Here is a 17,261-nt window from a genome sequence, read left to right as displayed (position 1 = left end):
CATGTTTCCTCAAAAAATCTTCAGAGCTTGTACCAAAAAGAACCTTAGGTATTTTGAATAAAAATAAAATAATTTTTCACAAAAACAAACATTTGACCATAGAAAACATTTATAGGCCTCCAAATGCTCCCTCTGAATCCACCAAATGCATCTTTTCTACTATTAACTCTCTAGGCTGTCCACATGAAATGATCATCTTGGGTGACTTCAATAGTAATTGGTTAGATCCTTCATCCCTCAGTGATCGAAACTTATTTGGCAGTATTAACTTAACTCGACTGATAAGGGAACCCACTAGGTCTATGTCCCTGTTACAATGGATCCTTGTCACCCATCCTGATAGAATGATACCTGATTGTTTCAGCAACCACTGCACTATTTTCTGTTTGGAAGATTAAATTACCTTGTCTTCTACCTAGATTTATTAGTGTCAGACAATGCAAAAACACTGATATTGAAGCTTTTACTCAAGACCTAATTGCCATAAATTGGGACAGATTTCAACTGATACCATTTGTAAATGATGCATGGAACTTCCTCTATACAGAATTTATTAAGGTTCTAGACAAACATGTTCCCTGGGCAACAATTAAGGTTAAGGGCAGACACTTGCCTTGGATTAATGGTGATCTTATTAGTCTCTTTAGGCAGAGGGATAAAGCTTGGAAAAAATATCGCTCAACCAAGGACACGTCTGATTGGAATGCATATAAACATTTAAGGAATATATGTACAACCAAAACAAAAAATGCTAAAGTCTAATTATTATAAGGATTGCCTTGCTAACGTTTTTAACAATCCAAAGCAATTCTGGGACAGAATTAACAACATAATCAATAAATCTACTAAAAGTTCAAATTAATTAAGTTGTAAACAATCCCTCATTAATTGCCAACGCTTTCAGTTAGCATTTTTCCTCTGTCAGCAGCTGATGTTCATCTGACTTTCTTAAAAGCGATATTTCACTGAATAATTCTAACCATAGAAGGGTCGTCTCCTTTAGAAAAATTTGTCCAATCGATGTTCAGCAGGTCATTAGTGATTTGAGCTCTGGGAATGGTGCTGGCCCAGATGGTTTGGAGATTAAGTTTATCAGACTTGCTTCTCATGTTCTGGCATATCCATTTTCTGATTTATTTAACCTATCCTTATCTACATGTGAAGTTCCATTATCTTGGAAATGTGCCAGAGTGATTCCATTGCACAAAGGAGGCGATCGCTTCGATCTTAACTAATCTTACTGATCTTAACTATAGACCTATCTCCATTATAAATGGTATAGCAAACGTTTTTGAAAAGTTCATTTTTGTTTCCAAGTCCAATATTTCACATCAGTCTACATTACAGTCTGATTCTGATTTTGATCAAAAATGTTTTTCTGTTAAGAAACTTTTACTAAATAAGAAGAAATCATTCAGTATGTTGTACCAGATCTGACCATACGATTTTAACTAATGATTTGTCAGTTTATTTTCTTGATGGGTCACCACTTGAGAAAGTGGGTGAAATTAAATATCTGGATCTTTGGCTTGATTCTCAGCTCTCTTTGAAGCCTCATATTAACTCAGTGATAATGAAAATTAATGGCAATCTTTATTTATTAATTGTTTTACCTTACAAATTAGGAAAAGAATTATATCATAACTGATACTATTATTACTATAATATTATTATTAGATTATGCAGACATTATTTATCAAAAAACTTCAGAAACAATTCTTTGCATTCTCAATGTAGTCTACAATAGTCTCTGTAGATTTGTCTTAAGGTGTCCTTATCAAACTTCCTGTTCTTGCTTGCATATATGTGTACGTATGTGTACACATATGCATATTTACATATATGATATGAAAATAAATTTCGCCTCTTGTTTAAGTCCTTGTAATATATATAAACCTTTGTTTATTTACTTATATAGTGATGTATGTATGCATTTATTTTCAATGTACAGTGGTATAATAAGGGGAATCAGTGGGTATGGAGTGGTTAGGCCTGGGACAGTTGTGTGTGTATGTGATTGTTTATGTGCTGTATTGTCCCCCTTGAAAACTAGATGGTTGAAAACAAGATGGTTCATCTCAAGGGGCTATCCTACCAAATTGTTTCAAAAAACATAAACACAAAACACAAGACACAGGACATTTAGTGATAATATAAAAAGTCAAAAATAAGCATAAAAGTATTTAAAGTGCTTAGAAGATGGCAGCATTGCATTATTAGCAGCATTATTTGATTATTTGTTTATTTTATGTGCTGATGGCTGTGGGGAAGAAACTGTCTCTGAGACTGGTGGTTCACATTTTGGCAGTTCTGCAGCGTCTGCAGCGTCTGCCAGATGGTAACAGTTCAAAGAGTTGGTGACCAGGGTGAGAGTGGTCATTGATGATGTTTCTTGCTCTGCTGATGTATCATGAGGTGGCAAGTTCTTCCAGGGGGGGCAGCTGATGATCTTTTCTGTGGACTTGATGACTCTTTGTAGAGCCTTTTTGTCTGCAGCAGCTGTCTACTGCAGACCACATTGAGATGCAGTAGGTGAGTATGCTCACGATGGTTGCCCAATAGAATGCAACCAGCAGCTTCCTCTCCACATTGTTGCTCCTGAGCACTCAGAGGAGGTGAAGTCTCTGTTGTGCTTTTTTAATTGTCACTGCGGTGTTGGGTGATCCTTCCTGGTGTGACTGGTGTTCTTCAGCCTATGAGCAACCATCTTACAGCTGCCACACATGTAAAATAAAGGGGACTAAAGCCTTTAAAACAAGAATGAAGCTGGGCTCCAAAGGTTTTAAAAAGGTTGCAACAGGATTTTGATGTAGTGAGAAGTAGCACAACAAACCACAGCAAAAGACATTTAAGCTGTGTGCAAATATGCAGAATACTAATCAACTACAATAAAAAATTACTGAACAAAAAGAATGGTACAATCTATTTCACTTTGCCTATGCATTTTACAATAAGCTGTTTAATGCAATTTCATTTTTATTGAATGTGAAAATATAACAGTTGAGATTTTAAAGATAAAATTACTTAAATCAAAACCATGACAAATATTATTTAGAGAAGCATATTCTGTGCTGGTCCCTAACTTATTCAGAAAAGGTATTATCATATGCATTAAAAAGCAACCCTGTGCATCTCCATACAATGTAAAAATTGCGCCCTGACTGCACTCCTGTCAGAATCAGAATCAGAATCAGAATAGACTTTATTGCCAAGTAAGTTTGCACATACAAGGAATTTGTCTTGGTATATTGGTCAAAATGTACATAACCATGCAGTGAAACATAACCATTAACTTTTATTATATTAGGGTCGGAGGCAGAGGTATCACAGACAGGTATCTCAAAATCTGAACAAATAAAACCAAACCAAATTAATCAGGATATCCTCTGAAAGATGATTTGTTCTAATCTTGAAGAACTGAGGTCAGAGCAGTGACATTTTCTCATTAAATAAACTTTAACTTGGATGTGTTGATGCAACAGACTCTTTAATTCACTAATTCCCTATACTCTGTGCTTTGTTTCTTACAACTAGCCTACTCTGCAATAAAAACGGTGCCTGATGATAAGCGTGATCTCAGTCACAAAATTATATTTTACTAGGTTTACTTTATTAATTTACTTCATTGAAGTATGAAGCATTTTTCACTCTCTGTAAGTGTATTGGTAAATCAGATTCAGATCATGCTGCCATGTTTTTTCCTTGAACAGGACAGATGCCAGGTTGATGCCAGCTGGATGTCAAGGTCAGGTAGGAAATGGCCTCCAGTGAGGTGTACAAGATCAGATAGGGCGCATCCACACAACAAGATGAGTGCATTATGTTGATTAAGCCTTTTATTCAAGCAGAGTGGGCAAAACAGGTGGTTGAAGGTGTTATCACTGGGATCTCAGTGACTGACAACAAAGGAAATATGCTCTCACGTTAACCAGGAAGTGTGTTTGTTTTCCCATGATGCACTACCTTCATGTTTCATTACATTATCTTGCACTAAATGAGACTGAGTCAAAGCTAAAAGAGAGTGTTGAGTATTAAACTTACATTTACACAAACACATTTCTGATACATGGCAATGTTGCTCTCAGAGTGCTGGATGTGTAAATAGGGAACCTTTTGCTAAGTTTGCCAGTTGAGCCCCAAAAAACTATTATACCATTGCAATTAAATGATGAAAAGCAAACAATGAGCTAACAGGTTCATTCAGTAACTGTACATTATCGGCACTGATAATTTAGCACATTTGGTCAGTTCCAAGAAAAGACACAGTAGGGATAGGGAAGGCAATTTCCACTTACTGTTGTAGACACTTACATACTGATACTATTTCTGTGATGTTTTTGTGTTTTTATGTTAATGTACACAGATAAGAATAATACAAGGGTCCAGGGTAAATTATATTCAGGAATAGTAGAGTATACAGAGTTTTGTGTCATGGGAACTTTTGAACTTTTTATACATTTATTAAGTTGTCAAAATAATTATTTCGTTCTTTAAATTACAGTCCCAGATTTTGGAACCATTTTACACTGTTACACACCAGGTTTGGTTTTCTCTTATGGTGAAGCATACATAATTACCAACACAGTTGTCAAACATTAAGTAAAATGTTACTAGTTTAAGTCTATATAAGTTACATTTCCCATCTACAAAATTATTTGTTGTGTGTCAATTATTATTTCTATAAAGCACAGAAAAATATTTGAAATGATCTCATTGTATTGGACATTCATTACAGGTTAATGCCTCTATATGCAAACACGTGAAGACAATCAGTAAGTTTTCACACCCAGCTGCGCTTGGCATGGAGCATCTCAGTGAGCAGGTTGTTGCAGGGCACCTCACCACTCAGGTGTCTGCAGTACAGGTAGTCTTCAGCGAGGGTGCTGAGTGAACGTAACTCAGAGAGACACAGTAGCAGATGAGTAAAGCGCCCTAGGTATTGAGAATAGGTGCACAATGTGTACTCCAGCAGGGCCCGTTCAGCCTGCTTTTGTACACTCTCTATGAGTGGATGTTCCTCAAGTTCTTTCACATCTGGTCAGTGCAGGAAATGGAAAGCAGCAACCAATGAATGCACACAGATCAAAGACCGTCAATCCTTTTCATATCATAGAGTGGAGAACTAGAGAATTGCAGAGGCACCACCCATGCTTATTAGTCATTTTTGTACATTCTGTACCTGATATTACATTTGCCATCTGATAGCTGACACCTTTGAGTTCTCCTAAACTAAACATTGAGCTGAGTAACTGTTAAGATTAGGAAAGATTAGACAAATAAGATCAAGTTTCACACATTATAGACAGTAATTGTGCTGGTCTTTGTATTTACAGTTATGTAAATGTAATGATTTTAATCATAAGAGACATGCAGAATTGGAAGAGAGCACTAAAATCTCCAGGCCAAATGATCTGCTGAGTGTTTATGTATGTATTTTCTGTATGTATTATTTCTGATTTTGAACATAGCCATGATGAAACATATAGAATTTTCTCTTTTTCACTTGTTGGACCTGAAAGACTGCTAGCAACTAGTTATTGTGAATGAGCTGTACACAAGCACTGCAAATTCCACCCCAATAGTTCCTGGGTCATCGGAAATTATTACACCTCAACCTCCCCCACCCCCCCCAAAGCAGGGATTTTTTTGACACATTGAACGATGGCTAAGGAACTATATCTAGACCATTGTTTCTTTTGCCCAAATGGAGGTATAGTTCCTGTTTCCCTGGGGAAAAGGACTTATGTTGGAAACAGGCTCTAATTGTAAAGATGTTTGCAACTAAAAGCATAATTTGCCAGTAATCCAATTGAAATAGTTTTTGCCAGTATGAACCTCTATGGATAAAAAAAAAAAGCATAAGCTATCACTAACCTGGGTTAAAGAGGATGAGGAACTTGATACAGGCGAACTCTTGACGATCCACCTTTAAGATAAGGAGCTTCTCAACCAGGTCCTGTCCTCTTTGGACCAGGCTGGCCAAGGTAGGACCAGTATGAGAGGCTATGTCTGACAGCTGCACCTGTACCAAAGAATACATGTACTGATATCAGGAACAGTTATTAACTCTCTGTGCTGCACAACTTTCATATTCATGTGTCATACATTCTGTATAAAATTTTAAAAATATTCGGGCTTGCAACTGAATGCATAAGGCTTTGTTTGGTAACTGCAAACACACACACTAACTTAGACTCAACCCCTCTGTGAAGTGATGTTTCACTGTGTACCAAAAGATTGTTTCTCTAGATTTAGTCATCAAGCTCTACTTAGCTCAAATCTGACACCAAGGTATTGGTCCTCTGTCACTTTTTGGATGATAAACAGGACACAAGGGCGACAGTGGTCTCTAGGACATCCATGCAGGGTTTGAAGGTGCTGACTTTAAAGCACTATATTCAGTACTGGCCACAATTGTGAGCCCTTGCATTCCTGTTCAATATGAGGCTCTCTCATACTTTGTATCCCTGTTTCTAAATCACCCTCTGATCTCTTATCTGTCACCAAGTCACCTTGGATAAGCCTATGAGGACCCAGGCTCTAGATGAGATTTCTCTCAGAGTCACTGAGGCAAAGGTATGAACCACCCCAGCATGGTACAGCTTATGGGATGGGATGGGATAGAAAACACTACTGGGACAACACATGTCTTTAAGCGAAAGAGAGTTGAAAACAATGACAGTTATTACATCCTGTACATCAATCACTGTGGAGCTCTGGATAAATCTAAGGACAGTATTACATAATATGGACATAAAGACAGTAGGCTATTGAATATATACCCCACCTGGCTCCCATTCTTTGTTGGTATTTATTTCTCCTTTTTGACATTGTTAAAAATAGACTCACCTCCTGCCCAGTGACCAGGAGCAGACTGCCCTCTTTGCCATACAGGACCTGTCTAGAAATGATGTCCAGAATCAACAGTTCACTCCAGCAGCTGTGCAGTAACTTCATCTGATCACTCACCTTGGAGCAGAAAGAAAGATTTAATATATTTTAAGTACAGGTTTTATGTCATCATGTAGACCCCCTCACCTAATCTGAACCAGCTCAAACCTGAAGAAATTGTCACTGAAAGCATGCAAACCTGCACATGGTCATCTTGTGTTTACAGGAGTCAGCATCAAGATTAGATTACATTGAATAATATGCAGTAGCACTATCCAACATGTTGAAAGCAAGCTGGAAGTCCAGGGTATCAACAAAGTTCAGGTGCCAGACTGGTAGTTCCTTCAGCCCTGGCTTTTGGGAAATCTCCCAGTGATCCCTCTTAAGCAAAGCCTTATTATACTCAGGACAAATGTCTTTTCTACATCCGAATAAAAAAAATGTCAGGGTAAAATATAGATTATTCAATTCATGGGTCCATATTTGGTCAGTATTTTCTGTCATGGTAAGGGCTAGGGCCACAGGAAATTATTCAGAGTCATGGAATTAATTTTTGCTGTTACGCTGATGATACCCAGCTGTATGTGCCTATAAAGGCTGACAATGCCGCTCAAATTAGGGAACAAGAGATCTGCTTGTCTTCTGTGAAAAGCTGGATGTCTTGAAACTTCCTATTTCTTAACTCAGAGAAAACGGAAATGCTGGTTATTGGCCCAGCATGATGTAGACACCAGTTCAATCAAGTAACTATATCTCTTGACAACTGTGTGATTTCTGTGTGTAGCCAAAAATCTGCGTGTCACAAATACATTACAAAGACTGACTTTTTTCACCTACGCAATACAGCTAGGATTCTGTCTTTTCTTTCCATGGCAGACACTGAAATTCTAGTTCACGCCTTTGTTTCCTCTAGACTAGATTATTGTAATGTTTTGCTTTTGGGACTACCATTTGCTAGCACTAAAAGTCTACAAATGGTTAAGAATGCTGCAGCTACAGTGCTAACTAAGTCCAGAAAGTTTGTCCATATTACTCCGGTTTTAGCCTCCCTTGGAGGTTCCCTATTCATGTTAGGTCAGATTTTAAAGTTCTTTTAATGACTTATAAAATTCTAAATGGGCTAGCCCCCTCATACCTGTCTGATCTTCTTAACCCTTATATTCCCTCCCGTGCTCTGCGTTCTCAGAGTGCAGGGCTGCTATCTGTCCCCAGAGTTAAAAAGAAGTCAGCAGGCTGCAGGGCCTTCTCCCATCGGGCCCCCTTCTCTGGAACAGCCTCCTTATTAATATCAGACAGGCTGAGTCAGTTGAGGCCTTTAAATCCAAAATAAAAACTCATCTTTATGCCTTAACTTTCGGCTAGCATATTATTCTGATTCTTATTTCAGGTTACCATTTTTCCTTCCGCGGGTTGTTAGTAGTTAATGTTGTCCATGATGTCCTGCTGACGAGGTTACTATAAACTGTCTTACTATCGCTGCATCACTCTGTGTGTTTCTTCCCTCAAGCACATTAGTGCCCAGGCTGTGCTTCTCTCTCTCTCTCTCTCTCTCTCTCTCTCTCTCTCTCTCTCTCTCTCTCTCTTCTACTATCTCTTACTGCAGGGTTCTGCCTCTGGAGCTGTAGAGCCTCTTGCTGCTCCCATGATCCAGCTCAACTGATGATATGACAACAATTAATGTGTTAGTGATGGTGTTATTGCTACTAATGTTTCACTGTTTTGTCATTATTATTCCTTTAGCTATAATAATAATAATAATAATAATTATTATTATTATTATTATTATTATTATTATTACTACTACTATTTAGATTTTGACTTAGTCTGTGTATCTGCAATGTTGTTTTCTCTTACTCCATCCCCCACCCACCCTTAGTCTGGTTCTGCTCGAGGTTTCTGCCTCTTAAAGGAAGTTTTTCCTTGCCACAGTTGCCTAGTGCTGCTCATGGTGGGATCTGTTGGGTTTCTCTCTGTAAATTTTATAAGATAAAGAGTACGGTCTAGACCTGCTCTATATGTACAGTGCCTTGAGATAAGTTCTGTTGTGAATTGGCCCTGTATAAATAAAATTGACTTGACTTGAGGACCCAAATGCAGACAGGAAGGCGAGACTTGAGCAGTTCAATGATTTATTCAAACACAAAAGAAAAACAAATTGCTCAGTGGGTGGTGTTGGAAGCGAGGGACAAGTAAACAAATCCAAAGGGGCAAAAGGCAGAAATCCACAAGGCAACAACTCCACACCACTTTAGGAAGGCAGACATAAAGAATCAACAACTATGCAGATCTCAAACTGAACATAATGTACCTAAACAGTGAGTTTGAGCTCACTTTTTGCCCAGTTCTGTAGGCTTGAAGCCATATAATTCCTATGACTATTCCACCTCTGTCACTTTTCTCAATTCTTACAGTTTTCCAGCGATAGAGATTACTGTTATCACTCCCCTGCAACAATGCTTAGGTGGGTGGTACATGTCAAAATAACATCTACATAAATGCCAGGACCCAAGGTTTCCTAGCAGCACGTTGCTGAGAGCATTACTCTGCCTCTGCCGGCTTGCCTTTTTCCCATAGTGCAAAAAAGTGAGTCTGCTTTTGTAGTTGGTTATATGCCGTAACGCTTGCCAAATCTTTCGTGAGTCATTACCTGTTTCATTACCGGTTCTCACAGCGCTACAGTGGGCTTTGTCACCTGACCTAAGGGCAGTATTGCAGTTTTTGAGCAGTGTTTGGACCTCACTTGTCACCCAGGGCCTCTGGTTGGGAAACACCTGAATATGTTTTTTGACTTTGATGTTGTAGCACAGCTTTTGATGTAAAACAAACAAACAAACAAAAAAAGCATTTCAGTGTATTCCTTTAAGTCTCCTTGATCAAATCAGTGACATTATTGTGATGAAAAATGAAATTGAATGGTGACCCATAAATCTCAACATGTTCAGAGAAGTGATTTCAACAACAAAGGGAAACTTTACCTATTTTACACATGAAGTGTGTTTCCAGGTGTTGTGTCCTGTGTGACATTTCCTGTTTTATTTGACAACTGCTGCTTCTTTTCAGTCCCTCCTGTGTTTCATTTAGTCCTAGTCAGGGGTGTTAGTATGCATAAAGCTCTACTGGGGCATAGAGGTGTCATTTAGGTGGAGTGCAGATTAGTTAACTCTGAGTTAATGTCACCCAGTTCCGAGTTCCGATGTAAATGGAACGCACCATCACTGTCCAAATGATGTAGAACATGGAAAAGCCTGTTCTGCAAGAAAGCACACCTTGGCAGGCATGGAAGAGAGAAACGCTGAAAGGACAGAGGAGTCTGAGCCATCACCCAACAGAGCAGTAGAAGGTCAAGAACTTGTGCTGTTATGACCCACTCTGCGATCAGGGTTTTAGAACTCCTACTTGATGCGGGTGAAAGTTTGTTTGAAGTAGAAAAAAGGTTAAGAAAAAAAAAAAAACGGCAACGCTGTCAGGAGAATAACAGAAATTATGCTCTCCCTGTATCAAGCCTTACATAGCCCCAGTGGCAAATCCCACACAATTACAGAGGCAGTCAGGAGAATGACCTATTTCTAAAACCTCTCTTTCCAAAAGCATGTGAAATAGATGGGATCGAGAAAGAAGGTACAAGGGGATTGAAAAGTGTAATTGGGTATCCCTTTATCATAAAAGACAACTGGAGTTGGCGTCCCTAAAGATATCTTAACTGATTAAGATGGAAGCTTTATGTCACATCTGATGAACTCACTGTATTCCCAACTTGGTTTAAAAGGGATAAAAACGCCACGGTAACACCATGAAACTGAAGGTCTTGTTGAACGGTTCAATGGTACATTGAAACAAATGCTAAGGAAATTTGTTGTAGATATTGGCAGACTGGGATAAATGGTTGCCTTTTCTTTTGTTTGCTAATTTAGGGGTACCCCAAGCTTTAACGGGCTTCTCCCCTTTTGAGTTGTTGTATGGCAGAGAGGTCAGTGGCCCTTTGGACATGCTGAAGCAGAACTGGGTGGCTGGTGAGACAATGTCAATAACAACCAGTGTCATCTCCTACATTCTGCAGATGCTGAAGCTGGAAATGTACAGAACAAAAGTCAGAGAACATGGGCAAGACACAAAAGGTAGAGTATGACAAAAAATGCTGGTGAAAGAGAGCTGAAAACTGGCCAGAAAGTGTTGCTACTGCTTCCTACTGGGCCAAGTAAGTTACTAGCTAAGGGCCAAGGACCATATACTGTGACCCAAAAGGTGGGCCCAGTAACATGAAATCTTCTGTCCTGATAAACATAAACATAAATAACTGCTTCGTGTAAACCTGTTAAAGGATTACCATGACAGAAATGGCCAGGAAACAGATGAGGAGCATTGTTCTGATGATCCAGGGTGTCCATTTTGAAGAAGATGTGGTAGACAGAGGAAGCTGACACGGTGCCCTGCAGGGAGAAGTATAAACCCCAGACTCCCTCAGAGCACCTGAGTGTAGACCACTTGAGCAAAATACAGGAGGCTGGTCTGACCAGGAGCTGAAATACCTCTGATACCTGGTTGGATGTGGACAAATAATGCCACAAGTAGACAAGATAAAGGCCATACAAATAATTCCAAGACCCCTTACCAAAAAGCAAGTGGGGTCTTTTTTAGGACTGATGGGGTGGTATAGGAGGTTTGTTCAATGTTTTTCTGCATTAGTTGCTCAGTCAAATATATATATATACATGGGCAGAATTGGCAGTTAACCTGATCAGCATGTCTTTAGACTGTGGGAGGAAGCTGGAGCATCCAGAGGAAACCCACACAGGCACAGATAGAACATGCAAACTCCACACAGAAAATCCAGGCCAAACAGAGATATACCACTGCAATAAAACACAGTAAACCAAATTAAATATAACTACTATGGGACCACAGAAATACATGGACATGAACAAACATATGATGAACATACACATGAATCTATTCCAGCAAGAAAGTAAAAATACAGCAGGGTGATGTGGACTGAATGAGCGAGTTTCTTTTAATTTGCCTTGTACATGTGTATAGAACCAAAATCACCAGGTAGGATCCTACCTTCAGTTGTTTAAAGAAGATGGATGTACGAGCCCACTCTACAATGGAGAACAATGTCTGGTCAGCCATGAGGCACATTAGGCTGAAGGTGCTGGGGTTCCCATGTTTACGCCAGCCAGTCTGCTCCTGCTGGAGACGAGCAGTGATCTTATTCTGCAGTTGTAGCTCATCTGGATCACAGAGCAGGAACTCCATCACCAGGCGAGGCGTCCTGGGACCTTGTGGAGAGTTCAGGTATAGCTTGTCTGATTCAGTGTAGATTCCTACAGCAGAGGCTTGTGAACTTGCACAGTTGTTAGTGTGCTCTGACTTGACTGTCCTATTTGAGAAAGAGGAGCACTGATAGTGGGTGGCACCAGGCGATTTGGAGTGCAGAAGTGAACACAGTGATGGAGGTTGGTAGCTGATGTAGTCATTCTGTGCTGTGGGTAGTGGGGTGCTCTGAATGATGGAGTCTGGTTGGAGGCCACTAGTGAAGGTAAAATCTCTCTGGTGAGTTGAGGAGATCAGAGTTGTGCAGCCCTCTATTCTAAATCCATTAGCTTGTATCAAAGCTTTTCTCTGCTGCTTGAGGGCACGATCACGTTTGTACATGGGGCCAAACTTGTTTCTGCCACCTCGCATCCGATCTGTGCGAACAGCTGGTGAAAAAAAGTTTATTTTGTTTAGAGCAGATTTTCAAGCTAATTTTCACTGAAGTATGCGCACATTGTCCCACTGGGCCTTATCTCTGTTCATTCCTGATAACATTATGACTGACGCTGAAGTGGCAAATATATATATATTTGAAAAATATAAAAAATGGGTTACTGGAACAAGACATAGATGGACTAGGGCAGAGAATATGGATCTGTGGGATCCACTGGAATGCTACTATACTAGTAACCCCAGTGAGAAGGGTTATATTGTGGCACATGTATCTACTTCAAAACCCACCATCCACGCTGACAAGGAAATAATTCCTAGCTCAGTGTTCCAACATCCACAAACAGCAACTTCTATCACAACTATAGATGAGGTAAAACAAATGTGTTATGGCAAGGGGGAACCAGGACAACAGGTCAGGGGGAGATATCATTATCATCCCCACACACCAAGATTGGGTACCAAGCCCCACAAGGCAAGCGATTCCCCTAGCATGAGGGCACCTGACCTGAAAATGAAGATCTTGGCCAAACTGAACACCTGGCACCCCTGTGGACGATTACCATGGCTAAGAGGCAAAGTACCCTCCGAAAGTCTGCCATAAGATGTGAATGCAATGGTACAGATTGTCTACCACACCAGAGAGGACCCCAGGTGCAAGCTGTGGAAAGACACCCCTGAGACAGTTCAGCACATAACAGCTGGGTGTAAGATGCAGGCAGGAACAGCATACATGGAACGCCATAACCAAGTGGCTGGCATAGTGTACAGGGACATCTGCACTGAGTATGGACTGGAAGTAGAAAACACCTCCTAAAGTGGTTGAAAGCTCCAAATGTTTTCATTGACCAATTATAATTTATGTTACCCTAGAAGACAGACTGATTTATACTTTTCTAAACACATGAATTTTAACGGGACTGAAGACTGTAGAAATGATTCTCTCATATGTTAGCTTTACTGAAAACCTCTTCTGCCTGGCTTTAAAATGTCACCATGTAGTTATTTTAAGCCATATGATGCGGCAATGGGACATTTGGAATATGCATTTGGCATAACGAGAATCTTGTGTTAATGCAGGGTTCAGTTACTTCACTAACATTAATTTTGCACGTACTACAAATAGACGGTATCCTTACCTTCCAGTCGCATGCCAACATGAAGACACTTTTGAAATCTGCAGAATGGACATCGTTTCCTCAGAGTTTTATCAATTCTGCACTCCTGGTTTTCTGCACAGATGTACCTCTTGTTGTTTTGAACCGTTCTTTTGAAAAACCCCTGCGAGTGTAGATGAAGAAGACGGATCCACTTGAAGAGTGCAGTTCTCTTTTCGATATCTACATTGGGTCTTGTGTCTGTTTTGTCAGACAAAAATGAAAGCAAACCGGCCAGTATACCTGGGAGAATTATTTGAAACCTACTAAAGTAGCTTGCAGCATTAGAATTAGTATTCTAATTATTATTTAATTTGTATTTTTTAGACATTTCAATTTGTAACATATGACATTATGAAGCAAACTTAACGAGGCAAACTCAGAGTACATGTTTTTTTTTTTTATTTGTTTTTATGTGCGCGCCTCCATCAACTGAAGCCGCGCACTGTGTCTGAGTTGCCCTTGCTCTCTGTGATTATTTATGGACCGATACTGGTGCTAAAATTGGGGGGGGGGGGGTCTGATGCCTGATGTCTGAGCCTGAGAATGTGAGCACATCATTTTTGCCATTTTGGCTTGATAATTTTCATTTAATATATGTAAGACCTGGTCTGAGAAAGGGTCACAGTTTTCGTCAGTTATAAAAACACCTCTACCGAATAATGCATTTCGGTGAGATGAGCACATTTTCTGAATTTCACACATTTTATAATAATCGAAGCTACACTACGAGATGCGTTACACACCAGGTACAGTCAGTTATGCCGAATCCATCATCCACTTTAACTGCAAAGTGAGAAAGCAGCGTATTTCTTCATATTTAAACCTCATTTTAGAGTAACACTTTACTGTCTGAAATGCTATACTTAAAAACACATGGATAAAAAAGAGTTCGCTTTCACAGATATAGAGAGAGTAATGAGGAAAGCTTGATAGTGTAGTATTTTATTATTTATTATTTATTTATGTACTTATTTTAGTAGGCCTACTAGTATCAAAGACAAATTGATGACTCTAAATGCTCATTCACTATGACTGCAGATCATTTATAATCACTGAAGAAAGAAAAAATAACAAAAAGAGATTATGTGTTTTAATATAATACTTTACTTTGGTAACCATTCAAATATCTGGTAGCCTAGATTTTGTTTTAGTTGTGGGTGCTCCTGAGGGGAGCATGCAGTTCTGAGCAGGCTGGCAGAACTTTGCGTAACACCGGTGCTGGCCCGTTGTGCCAAAGGACGTTTTTAAAAGAGAAAAAACATTTTTGTATTCAATCATCCCAGTGAAATAAGAACAATATTAGAAAACCAAAGCTACCTTGCAACTTTCACAGGTCAGCAGACCGTAGTGGTATCCGGAGACTTTATCTCCACAGACTGGACAAGGCTCCTCAAAATCCACATCATGTCTGTACTCCATTCTGGAACGGACATGAAAAAAAGCAACATTAGACTATTCTCATTTCCACTCATAATCAACCGAAAGTGAAAAAAATCAAACAAAAAATAGCCACGTCACACATATTACAAAAACAAAGTCGCATCTGTTGTCTGTGATGAGCAGAAAACTATCTTACCGCACCACACCATCACGTTTAGTGATCGTCTTACCTGTTGAATGAGTGTTTTGTTAAAGGCTGTCACTGCTGAGGCTTTGGTAAACTGTTGGTGGAAATGCTGAGTATTCTTCAGCCGTGTACCTGAGGATGTGGAGTGGAGTGCAGTGATAAGTCCGTCACTGGTCTCGTGTCATCATCCTGTGGAGGAGGGACGCTGTCCATGGTCCTGATCCTGCGGCTGTCTGATCAAGTAAAAACTCTCCAAAGAGTTTTGAATTCAGTCAGTATATTATCATGCCGGAAAAATGTATAGTGTCAAAGCTTGTCTGATTTTATTTCAATTTAAAAACATTTACATTAGTACATAAGCTCAGTTTGATTCATTTTCGAGCCTGAGTCTAATTTGTTAATTCGAACAAAAAATGTACCACTACATAATACAGCCCACCATATATAGTTATTTCCCGACATTTACCATGTAATTTCGACGTATGAATCAGTACATATAAAATACTTACCGTTGGACATGGGTACAAAGAAACAGCTCTTTATAAGGACTGGGTGCCTACAGGCTACAGAACTGGTAAACCGAGCCGAACAGTTGACAGCAGTGGTATCCTGCGGTAATTGTGGCATAGCGCATTTCTTAGGTGTTGTGTAATAGACGAAGTGCAATAAAAACAAATGGCAGCAATGACGGTCCGTTTTTACAGGTGTGCCTTTGGCAGGCAAGCTGCACCCACAATCCAGGGATTTATTAGGCCTCTATCTTATGATATGATTTGGAAAAGGAACGAGTCGAGATTTTTTTTTCTCTGTATCGTACTTTATGAGCATTGTTTCTGACAGTGGTCCTCAGTTTGGAAAACTTTCTGTCAATCACTGGGATCTACTATGATTCTATTCACATCCAGACTGGATAAACTGATCAGACGGGCCGGCTCTGTGGTCGGCATGAAGCTGGACTCTCTGGTAACGGTGGCAGAGATGAGGACACTAGACAAACTGCTGGATATTATGGACAATGCCAGCCACCCTCTGCACACCGTCATCAGCAACTAGAGGAGCCTGTTCAGTGAGAGACTGCTCCTGCCCAAGTGTAGGACCAACAGACTGAAGAACTCCTTTGTTCATCATGCCATCATGCTCTACAACTCCTCACTTGGGGGGAGGAGGAGATAGAGTTCAGAGGACAGAAGGGAAGGAGTAGTAGCCACTTAATGTGCAATAACCAACCCGGACACTCAATAACCTTATCCTCCGCCACAGTGCAATAATTTCATTTTATTTTATCCACAGGCCATATACAGTTCTCCATATTTTATTCTATTTATAGTTTGTATATTTAGCTAAGAGTTTACAGTGTATTTTTTTTATCCTATTAAGAGTTTACTGTTTATTGTTTATTTCTTTATTCTATTCTCTATACCTGTTTGCAAGCAGTTGCTGTTGTTGTTTGCAAACTGTCCTGTGTGCTGCTTCTTAATTTCCCTGAGGGAGTCATCCCCAGGGATCAATAAAATCTAGTCTAAGTCTATTATTAGGGTTCCCCTTTGCAAACCAATGGTCAGACTAGAGGGCCATTCATGACTTGGAGTCTACCCTTTATTGTATGTACTAAGCCCACCTCCTGGAGTTCCCACCTGGTTTGGGTTGAATATGCCCACAACTGCCTGACCAGCACTGCTACAGGTTTGTCACCTTTTGAATGATCTTTGGGTTACCAACCACCATTGATTCCCTCCCAGGAAAATCAGTTAGCTGTCCCATTGGTCCAGTCACAACTTTGTTGCTGCAAGAAGATCTGGAAAGACACCAGCTCAGCCCTTCTCTGCTCAGTGGTCTCAACAAGCAGCTGGCTCACTGTCATCAGACAAAGGGACCAGAATACAAACCAGGAGTGTTTGGTTATCTTCTAAAAATATTTCCCTTTAGACAGAACCCAG

At 39.8% G+C, this 17,261-nt stretch overlaps 1 protein-coding gene across 1 annotated transcript; it reads right to left on the bottom strand.

Annotated features, from left to right (window-relative positions):
* Window positions 1-3,293: 3,293 nt before the first annotated feature.
* On the bottom strand, window positions 3,294-15,451 carry nr5a1b (nuclear receptor subfamily 5, group A, member 1b). The gene is made up of 7 exons (XM_018699154.2): window positions 15,368-15,451; window positions 15,075-15,177; window positions 13,737-13,878; window positions 11,953-12,593; window positions 6,850-6,969; window positions 5,875-6,022; window positions 3,294-5,034 (listed from the first exon to the last, which is right to left on the bottom strand). The coding sequence occupies exons 2-7, from the start codon at window positions 15,174-15,176 to the stop codon at window positions 4,781-4,783; spliced, it is 1,407 nt and encodes a 468-aa protein (XP_018554670.1). The 5' UTR covers window position 15,177; window positions 15,368-15,451; the 3' UTR covers window positions 3,294-4,780.
* Window positions 15,452-17,261: the final 1,810 nt, after the last annotated feature.

The sequence above is a fragment of the Lates calcarifer genome, linkage group LG9 (genome assembly GCF_001640805.2).
Source record: "Lates calcarifer isolate ASB-BC8 linkage group LG9, TLL_Latcal_v3, whole genome shotgun sequence".
Lineage (NCBI taxonomy): Eukaryota > Metazoa > Chordata > Actinopteri > Centropomidae > Lates > Lates calcarifer.
Note: the sequence above shows the minus strand (reverse complement) of the source record. Positions and strands in the feature narration are given on the sequence as shown.

Coding starts and splice junctions, on each gene's coding strand:
- nr5a1b (XM_018699154.2), bottom strand. CDS start 15,176: ATGGAGTACAGACATGATGTGGATTTTGAGGAGCCTTGTCCAGTCTGT. Junction 12,594..13,736: donor TGTTGGCATGCGACTGGAAG/GTAAGGATACCG, acceptor TTTTTTCACCAG/CTGTTCGCACAGATCGGATG. Junction 5,035..5,874: donor CCTCATCCTCTTTAACCCAG/GTTAGTGATAGC, acceptor TGCACTGACCAG/ATGTGAAAGAACTTGAGGAA.